General features: G+C 38.5%; 1 protein-coding gene across 3 annotated transcripts in view; it reads left to right on the forward strand.

Moving 5' to 3' along the window:
• The window catches only part of ALG5 (ALG5, dolichyl-phosphate beta-glucosyltransferase), a 50,521-nt gene extending 41,008 nt beyond the window's left edge, over positions 1–9,513 (forward strand). For all 3 annotated transcript variants that reach the window (XM_011992990.1, XM_011992992.1, XM_011992991.1), the window contains 2 exons: positions 6,720–6,805; positions 9,291–9,513. In XM_011992990.1, coding sequence (XP_011848380.1) covers positions 6,720–6,805; positions 9,291–9,406 — 202 coding nt within the window. In that variant the 3' untranslated portion in view covers positions 9,407–9,513. The remainder of the gene's footprint in view (positions 1–6,719; positions 6,806–9,290) is intronic.
• Positions 9,514–9,738: the final 225 nt, after the last annotated feature.

The following is a 9,738-nucleotide window of genomic DNA, read 5'->3' on the forward strand; positions in this document are numbered from 1 at the left end:
CACAGTTGTCCCTTGGTATCCACAGTGAATTACTTCTAGGACCATCACCCACAGATACCAAAATCTGTCCAGATGCTCAAGTCTTTGCTATAAAATGGTGTAGTCTTTGCGTACAATCTACACATATCCTCTCATATACTTTAAATCATCTCTAGGTTATTTATACCTCATACGAGGTAAGTGCTATGTAAATAGTTGTACTGTATGTTTGTTTTTTGTTGTTAGTGTTTTGGAGACAGGGTCTCATGTCACTCAGGCTGGAGTGAACACGGCTCACTGCAGCCTCTGCCTTCTGGCCTGAGGCAATCCTCCCACCTCAGCCTCCCGAGTAGCTGGGACTATAGGTGCATGCCACCACGCCCAGCTAATTTGTGTATTTTTTTTTGTAGAGATAGAGTTTGCCACATTGCCAGGCTGGTCTCGAAATCCTGAGCTCATGTGATCCTCCCACCTCAGCCTCCCAAAGTGCTGAGATTACAGGCATGAGCCACTGCACTCAGCTTATATATTTTATTTGTATTATTTTTATTGTGGTTTTTTACTGTTTATTTTTTAATATTTTCAATCCATGATTGGTTGAATTTGCGAACGTGGAACCCATGGATATGGAGAACCAACTGTGTATATAGCTTCATCTTCAGAGCCGTACTTCACCTAAATTCTTTCCATTTATGGAAGTTAAAATACTTGAGCCAGGTGTAGTGGTTCACACCTGTAATCCTAGCACTTTGGGAAGGTGAGGTGGGCAGATCATTTGAGCCCAGGAGTTCAAGACAAGCCTGGGCAACATGGCAGACCCCCATCACTATAAAAAAAAAATACAAAAATTAACTGGGCACGGTGATGGACACCTGAAATCCTAGCTACTCAGGGCCCTGAGGCAGAAGAATCACTTGAACCTGGGAAGTGGAGATTGCAGGCAAGACTCCGTCTAAAAAAAAAAGAAAAAAATTATTAGCTAGGCGTGGTGGCACATGCCCATAATCCCAGCTATCCAGGAGGCTGAGGCAGGAGGATAGCCTGAGCCCTGAGGTCAAGGCTGCAGTGAGCACTTGATTGCACCACTGCACTCTAGCCTGGGTGACAGAACGAGACCCTGTCTCAATAATAATATATGTATGTGTTTTTCTTTGAAATGAACTTTGCTTCAATGAATACTTTTTAATCAGTGTGTTATAATTTTATATATTAAATAGTTATAGGCTTAGAATAGTAGTAGTTCCTTGCCCCAATTTCCACTCCATAGCTGTGGCCACTTTCAGCTGTTTTTTGCTATTTCTTTGTGGTATTTGCATTTATGTTCAGAATAATGGATCTGCATAGCTTTTTCTCAATTGTTCAGTTTTAGATATTAATTTCCAAAATAGGAAATAGATGCTAAGAACTAAAATTCTCTTCACGTTCTGTATACCCTCCACACATAAACTCCAAATACAGTTTTTAAATAATTATTTATTGTCAGTATTGATTGTCAGAGCTGTGTGAAGATAATTCACATTTGAGTGCAGCATGATTATATTACCTTTCTTGTACTACTTTTTGTTTTCCTGAAGGTAATAAATGTTTGGGGTTTTTGTTTGCTTGAGTACTATAGATCTGTTACTTACATGTTCAGGCTCTCAAGAGTATAATTATCCCTCACTGTGTTTAAACACAGATTCTGCATTTCTTCATTTTCATTGGAGACATCTCAGTCAGCTCCTGCCTTTCTGCTTGCTCTCTGGCCCGTGATACAGCTTGCTCCATCCTCTATCTCCATTTCCTTATTTATACCCCTATTTTAGTAGAGCACATTCCCCTATTAACTTTCTAAAAATATGAGAAACTTTTTGATTCCTTGCATGTGAAAAAAAAATTGATTCTACCCTCATATTTGTTTTATAGTTAGGTAGAGAAAGGATTATAACTATTCAAAATGGAAATTTTTCCTCAGAATTCTGGAAACATTCCTGTATTGTCTTTGGCACTCCATGCTTCTGTGAAGGAGTCCAATTCTGAATCTTGACTCTTCGCGTGTTGTTTCCACCCCCTTTTGGAAGCTTTTTCTCTACAGTGTTTTGAAATATTATAATTCTAGGCCTTAACGTAGTTCTTTTTCATCCTTTTTGTTGAGTACTGAGTAGATCCTTCTATTTTTTTGTAAATTGACAAATTATAGTTGCATATGTTTATAGGATACAAAGTGATGTTATGATTTGTGAATACAATGTGGCATAATTAAATCAAGCTAATTAATGTACATCCATTTTTTTGTGGTGGGAACATTTGAAATTTACTATCTTAGCAATTTTGAAGTGTACAACACATTATTATTAACTATAATCACTACATTATATAATAGATCTCCAAAAAAACTCTTATTCCCCCTGTCTGAGGCTTTGTACCCTTTGACCATCATCTCCCCATCTCCCCACCCAGCCTCAGGAAATCACCATTCTACCATTCTACTCTCTGCTTCTATGAATTTGATGGCTTTAGATTCCAGAGGATATGCAACATTTGTCTTTCTGGATCTGATGCTTATTTCACTTAGCGTAACTTAGCATAATATTCTCCAATTCCATCCATGTCACAAATGACAGAATTTGTTTTTTAAGGCTGAATAATATTTTTTTTTTTTTATTTTTTTTTTTTTTTTTTGCAGTTGCAAGATTTACTAGAGTGAAAACAGAGCTCCCATACAATGGGAGGGGACCCAAAGGGGCTACCGCTCCCTGCTCAAATGCCTGGGTTTATATCCCAATCACTGTCCCTCCCACTGTGCTCTCAGGAGATATATGATTTGACTGTTTCTTTACCTCCTGCTTTAGCCTAATTTGTATTTTAGTGAGCCCTCTTTACTAACTGGTTGGGTGTGAGCTGAGTTTCAAGCCCCGTGTTTAAAGATAGGTGTGCTCACCTTTCCCAGCTAGGCTTAGGAATTCTTAGTCAGCCTAGGAAATCCAGCTAGTCCTGTCTCTCAGTCCCCGCTCTCAACAGGAAAAGCCAAGTGCTGTTGGGAAGACGACCGCTCTAACTGCTTCTTGCTGAATTGGGGCGTATTAGGGGTCGTGCGGTTGAGATTTCCTCTGGAGGGGTGCCTTCGATGTCATCAACAATGGAGCATGGGCTAGCAGGCCAGTCCAGGAGTCCATGGTAGATAGATCTTAGTCATGGACTGCATCTAGGGCTCCATTTGAAGAACCATTTGTAGTTTTACAGCTGCGACTCTGGAAGAGACAAACTTAACAAGGAGGGTAAAGATACAAGGATTGAAATGTATGGCCTGAAGTGCAGGGGCATATGGGTGTGGGCAGTGAAAGTGGGGTTTCCGTTAGAAAAACTCCTATACATTGGGGCATCCATATTTCCGGGAAGCTGCATTCTCCATAGAAGCTTTTGGTAAGGGGAGCTACTGGTAGTACAGCGGCATGGAGGAGGTGCAGTGAGAGTGAAAGGGAGTAAGAGAACAGTAAAAAAAAATATGGCAAGGGGGGGCCATGGGGATTGGGGAGCTACCATTCTAGTTACTTTCCTCACAGTTGTTGCTTGAAGAGCAGGTGCAGATCCTCTAGAGGTTCACAGGAATAGCTAGTGTTGTCTCCTGGATTTTCAGGTTCTTTGGCAGTATCCAGGGTTTGACTCGAGTGTGATGTATCCAAGACTCCACTCCAGCCACTTTAACCGCGGCTGGGGTAGATAAAATGACTGGGTAGGGTCCTTCCCAGGATGCATCTAGGGATGGGGAATTAATTAGAGGGAAGGCACTTGACTAATCCCTGTCTCCAGGGAGGAATAATTCCTTTCCCTCCTCTGAATATCTTATTTAAAACTTTGTCATTTTCTTTACCTGCATTGTTTCTGTTGCCTCTGATTTTTTACGTTTCTTTTTATGACTCATTCTTCACGTGTCTATAGTATGGCACTAAAACACTCCGTAGAAGCTGTGTCCATGCGCAGAGCCTCTAATTGATAAATTTCACTACAGGTTAAACCAGCAGAGCCACGTGTGAGAAAGTCCCAACTGTCATTGTCTTTTGGACAGGTCATTTTCATGAAAGTGGAGTCCTTCAATAGCCTGCCTAGGAGCTGTGAGCCTGGCTGTAGCATTCACAGAACCAACAGAGAAAAGGCATGAGGGGAAGGAAAATCTTAGATGTTCAGTGAGTCCGACCTGCAGCCCCACCTGTGTCTTCACCTGAAGACATCATTTGGGCCTTCAGTGCCTGAGCCTCTGGGGTGCTCTGTGGCACCCTTCTCCCTCCGCTCTTGTCCATGTTCCCTACAACTTCCAAGTTTTTTTTTATTATTATTATTATTATCATCTCCTCCCATCTTTGTTCTTATATGTTTTTTCCATATTGTTGTTTTAATTTTGGTAGGGCTGCAGGAGGCAGCAGTGGGGTTCATGTCCATCTGCTGGGTTTAACAGGGTCTTAGCATACTTTTTGTCCTTTAGGAATCTGTTAGTGAGATAACAGCTGTACCAGGAACTGAGTAAGAAAAGAAAACACAGCGGCTCAGCCCAACCCATATTTGCATAAACAAATGAGGCATCTTAGTTGGAAAATAACTCTTATACTGTTTCCCTCTAATAATGTAAGGTTCTATACAGAAGTACTTGGTATTTTAGTTAAAATGTTTGCTTAGGTAACAGAGTGGACACTTACAATATGGTGATATGAACTGCATTTTTTTTGTATGTGTAATAAATATCTTCATGTCTTCTAAAATGTTTGAGAGGGGAGAAAGACGTAATTTAATTTTGGGTCGAGCACAGTGGCTCAAGCCTGTAATCTCAGGACTTTGGGAGGCCAACCCAGGTGGATCATTTGAGCCCAGGAATTCAAGACCTGGGATACATAATGAAACCCCTTCTCTACAAAAAATACAAAAATTAGCCGGGCATGGTGGCACAGAGATGAAAATTCAAAAAGAGGGCTAGATAATAAAATTGAGGAAATCTCAAAAGGAGAAAACTGGGAGAGAGAAGATAAAATTGTAGGACTAGTAAGGAATATCTGGGCCTGTGCTCCCAGATGTTTGGGAGGCAAAGGTGGGAGGGTCACCTGAGCCTGGGGAGGTCGAGGCTGCAGTAAGCCCTGATTGCGCCACTGCATTCCAGCCTGGGTGACAGAGTAAGACCCTGTTTAAAATAAAACCAAAAAACCCTTTTGGTCTAGGATTTTTCTTTTTTTAAATATAAAGTGATTTCAATTAACCACCCCACTCTTTTTTACTAATTGTTTTGTGTATTTGGTAAGTCACTAGCTATATACTGATATCCTTAGAAATAATATATAATAATCTGATTCAGGTTATCAAAAGTATCATTAGAACTAACTCAGCCCACTAGCTAATATTTTGTTTTCGTGTTAAAAGGAAAGTTAAGCGTTAAGCACCAGGCTTAATATTGAAATTATTTCTTTTTTCATGAGTATCACAATTCTAGGTGACGAAAGTTTTAAACTACAACCCACTTTTGTAAATCATTTTATCATCTTACCTAAATATTTTATTTGCATAAGAAAAAGCATTGTTTTAAAAAATAGTTTTCATATTGAATTATCCAAATACTTGGAATTTAAACTATTTACCTAATGGATGATGATGGTATTGTGGCCCAAAAAAAAAAAAAAATCTCCCAAATTCAAGTTGTCTGGGATTGGAGAAATCAAATATAAGTGGACTTTAGGCATTTTCTTGTCTGTATTAATAATGTTTTACAACCAAACCCTAGAAGTTTGAACTGTGCTCTGTGCAGCCTAGAAAGTGGGGACTGACTCATGGATGAAAACAAAACAGTCAAGGACTTTAGACAGTTTAAGAAGTGACGATGAAGAAGATTTAACAGGTAATGATGCTGTTCTTCCTGAGCTTTAATGCCAGTGAGAGAAGCAACTAGTTCAGATAAATTTTGTAAGCAGAATCCAGGAAAACTTACGAGTCAGGATTCAGAACCTTTAAGGAAAGCAGGTTTGACCAAGGCACTGACTGAAAAGAGGCTTTAAGAAAGACCTTTCCTAAGTGGAAGGAAGGATGCACTGGAGATTTAGACTGGAAATGGTTTTAACAGTATTAGTGCAATGGCACTAATTAGGACAAGTAAGACAATATATCAGATTCCTATGTATGTATTAGTTATACCCAAAGACTAGTCCAAAGTAGCTTTTTACTTTCAACAGTTGCCAATATTATATTGTCCAGGACACCACAGGGAAGGGAAACAGAAAAGACATGGTAGGCCCTGGGTACACTGTATTAGAAAAGTAATCTTGATCCTCTGGTGGTAGAAGAAAATAGGCAACCAACTCTAAAGTGATGCAAAACAATCTCAACTAGAGCCTCTCGGAGTTTTGTTTTATCTCTGAATCAGGTGAAAATGTCAGTTCTTTACCTTGAGCTAGTCTAGTTAAGGTTAGGATTGAAAACCATCAATCTTGAAATTTTCCAGGATTAAATTTTTTCTTGGAACCCATGAGGCTAGTTTTACCTCTGTGAGTTTCTGAGTTGTGATAGAGATACAATGTTATGCAGTGATATGCTAAATTTATCATATTTGACTTGAAACTTCTGAACTACTCAGCCTTGAATTATTTGCCTTCTGTGAATGTGATCTTCAGGTTCATGGTATAAGGTTTATATCTGCCATGTAAGCTTCTTTAAAACATGCCAAGGTAGAGATATAGTTGTGTTCTATTTGTCTTTAAAAATAAATATCAGTATATTTTCTATTTTAGGGCATTTGATGTAGAACTACTGTACATAGCACAGTGCTTTAAAATTCCAATAGCAGAAATTGCTGTCAACTGGACAGAAATTGAAGGTGAGTATATTGTTTATTGTATGACTGTCTTGAGTCAGACAAAGCGAGAGATATCAGACAATACAGTTGTCTAGTAAAGTCAGCTGGCTTTAATGTTCTCATTGTTCCCCTCATCAAGCCCTTCTCAGCTGTCTTGACTCAAAGATCCGGGTCCAAGGAGTGTATTACCTATTAATACCTTCCGTCTGGCTTGCTGCCTTGTATATATTTTGTCTGTTCATGGGACCTTCAGTAGGCCTACTACCTTGTCTAAGAAACTTCAGTAAAACTTCCTACAATAGACAAAGTCATGGTGATCTGAAGTTAGAAGGTTGATAGTCTTTTTAGATAGATAAATTTGTTTTTTGCATCACCATTTCCTGTATATTTTTCGATCACTAGGTGGATATTAATTAGGTACCTGCAAACCACTATGCAAAGCTAAATAAGAAATAAAAGTTTTTTTTACGGCCGGGCACCATGCCTGATTCCTGTAATCTCAGCAGTTTGGGAGACCAAGGTGGGTGGATCACCTGAGGTCAGGAGTTCCAGACTAGCCTGGCCAACATAGTAAAGCCCTGTCTCTATCAAAAATTACAAAAAAATGGCTGGGCATGGTGGCAGGCGCCTGTAATCACAGCTACTCAGGAGTCTGAGGCAGGAGAATTGCTTGAACCCGGGAGGCAAAGGTTGCAGTGAGCCAAGGTCACACCATTGCACTCCCGCCTGGGCAACAAGAGTGAAACTCCATCTGAAAAATTAAAAATAAATAAATAAAAGTATTTTTACTCCAAATGTCCACAGTCAATTCAGAGCCATTTTAAAACTATATCTGTACATATATCCAAAAATATAAAGTTCCCAACTCTATAATAACTTGAAATCTATCATAAATCTTAATAATTCCTATTTTAAAAGGCTTAGACAGCTCTGGCTGTATAGAATTTTAAACATATTCTAGTTTTCTCCTTACTTTAGAATGAACCTAAAGTAACTCACAGTGTGGGAGCAGTTAACATAATCCACTGGAGACTTTTTCAAAGTCTACCTCTTCTGGTGAGAGTCCTTGTTGTAGTAAACCATTATTGCTCTGTAACCTCAGATGTTTAGGGACAGAAAAAGATTAAGAACCAGTCTCGAGAGTATACAAACTCTATGGTCTAGAATGAATTCAAACCTCTTTATGTCTTGCTGAATCAAACTGAGTTTACAAAATCTTAGCTCATCGCCGCAGTTGCTGCCTAGAATCAAAGGGGATTGGGAAGCAGATAAAAGGATCACTCAGGGGTATCATGATCAACTCTGTTGATCTGTGTTGATCTTTGGCCAACATAGACTCTATGGGAAGATGAGGTGGGGAAAAGTAAAAGTCCATTTTATATTTAGTCATTTGCTTATTTGCATTACAGAGATAGTCGTATTGTAATATGAATTATGGGTACCTCAACTTCCTCGTTTGTGGGATGAAGATAGTATTTGGCCCTGATAAACAATATCTCTACAGTGCTTTGGTGGTAATGTTTTTAGAAGAAAGCTGTTATATAAATTCAGAGCAGTGAAAAAGGTCTTCTTTAAATATAAAGTATAATTAAAATGATAATGAAATGTTAAACCTTCCTCCTGATACTTCTTTATCTGCAAGTATATACTATAAGTAATGGTTATAAGAATCTGCTGTGGCCGGGCACGGTCACTCATGCCTGTAATCCCAGCACTTTGGGAGCCCAAGGTGGGAGGATCACTTGAGCCTAGGAGTTTGAGACCAGCCTGAGCAACATAGTGAGACCTCATCTCTATAAAAAAAAAATTGTAAAATTAGGCAGGTGTGGTGCGTGCCTCGGTACTCCCAGCTACTGGGGAGGCTGATGTAGGATGACTGGATTGTTTGAACCCAGAAGGTCAAGGTTACAAGGTTACAGTGAGCCATAATCGTGTCACTGCACGATTGCCTGGGTGACAGAGAAAGATCTTGTCTCAAATAGACAAAGAATCTGCTGTGATACGCATGGATCAGATATTTAATTAGGCTGGTGTTCTTGTGTAGCCTGAGACAAAGAGGTCTGGACAAAATTATCTTAAGTCTGATCATAGGCTTTATTTTTTATCATTAAGATTGGATTTATGTAGAAATAATCATATTTATCTGTTATGCTGTATCTTTACTTGTTTCATATGTAATTATTTTCAGTAATGAGCACTCAGTGAGTAGTTTTTTATTAGACTTTTCTAGAGCCCTCACCATAGGCAGTTCCTCCTTTCTATATTAGAGCCGTATGAAATTTTCACTGTTTGGATCCTTTCAAGTTTTATTTCACTTCAAGATTTTCTGTTATTGTTTTTAGAGAAAACCACTCCACTCACTTCAGCTTTGAAATTGTTTAACTTTTTGGTCTATGATTTTAAAAAAATTAAGGTGCTAAAGGCTCACAACATGTAAACTTTAAACTATATGTTTTCTGCTGAGTTTATTTCAGCTAATTTGTTTTTAATTATTTTTAAATTGCAGGTTCTAAATTAGTTCCATTTTGGAGCTGGCTACAAATGGGCAAAGACCTACTTTTTATACGACTTCGATATATGACTGGTGCCTGGAGGCTTGAGCAAACTCGGAAAATGAATTAGGTTGTTTGCAGTCTTCAGTTGTGTTCATATGTGTCAGTGTCACATTTCATTTCATTTGAAACTAAAATTTTAAGTAAAGCTGGAATCAACTTCCTGTCATTGTCTGCCTTTTGATAATTTTAAAGAAGTAACTTCCCGTAAGTAAAAAATTGTATATCTCTTTGGATATAAATGGTTTTTAAAAGATGTTTATTTAAAAAGTCAGATTTTCCTTTGCTTATTTAGCTTTATTATCATTATAATTCTGAGAAACATAATTTTTGTAGACAGAAGTGATTCTTACCCTAAAGTACCTGCATAACTCTTTTTTTTTTTTTTTTTGAGACGGAGTC

Source organism: Mandrillus leucophaeus, unplaced genomic scaffold, assembly GCF_000951045.1.
Source record: "Mandrillus leucophaeus isolate KB7577 unplaced genomic scaffold, Mleu.le_1.0 Scaffold421, whole genome shotgun sequence".
NCBI classification, from domain to species: Eukaryota; Metazoa; Chordata; class Mammalia; order Primates; family Cercopithecidae; genus Mandrillus; species Mandrillus leucophaeus.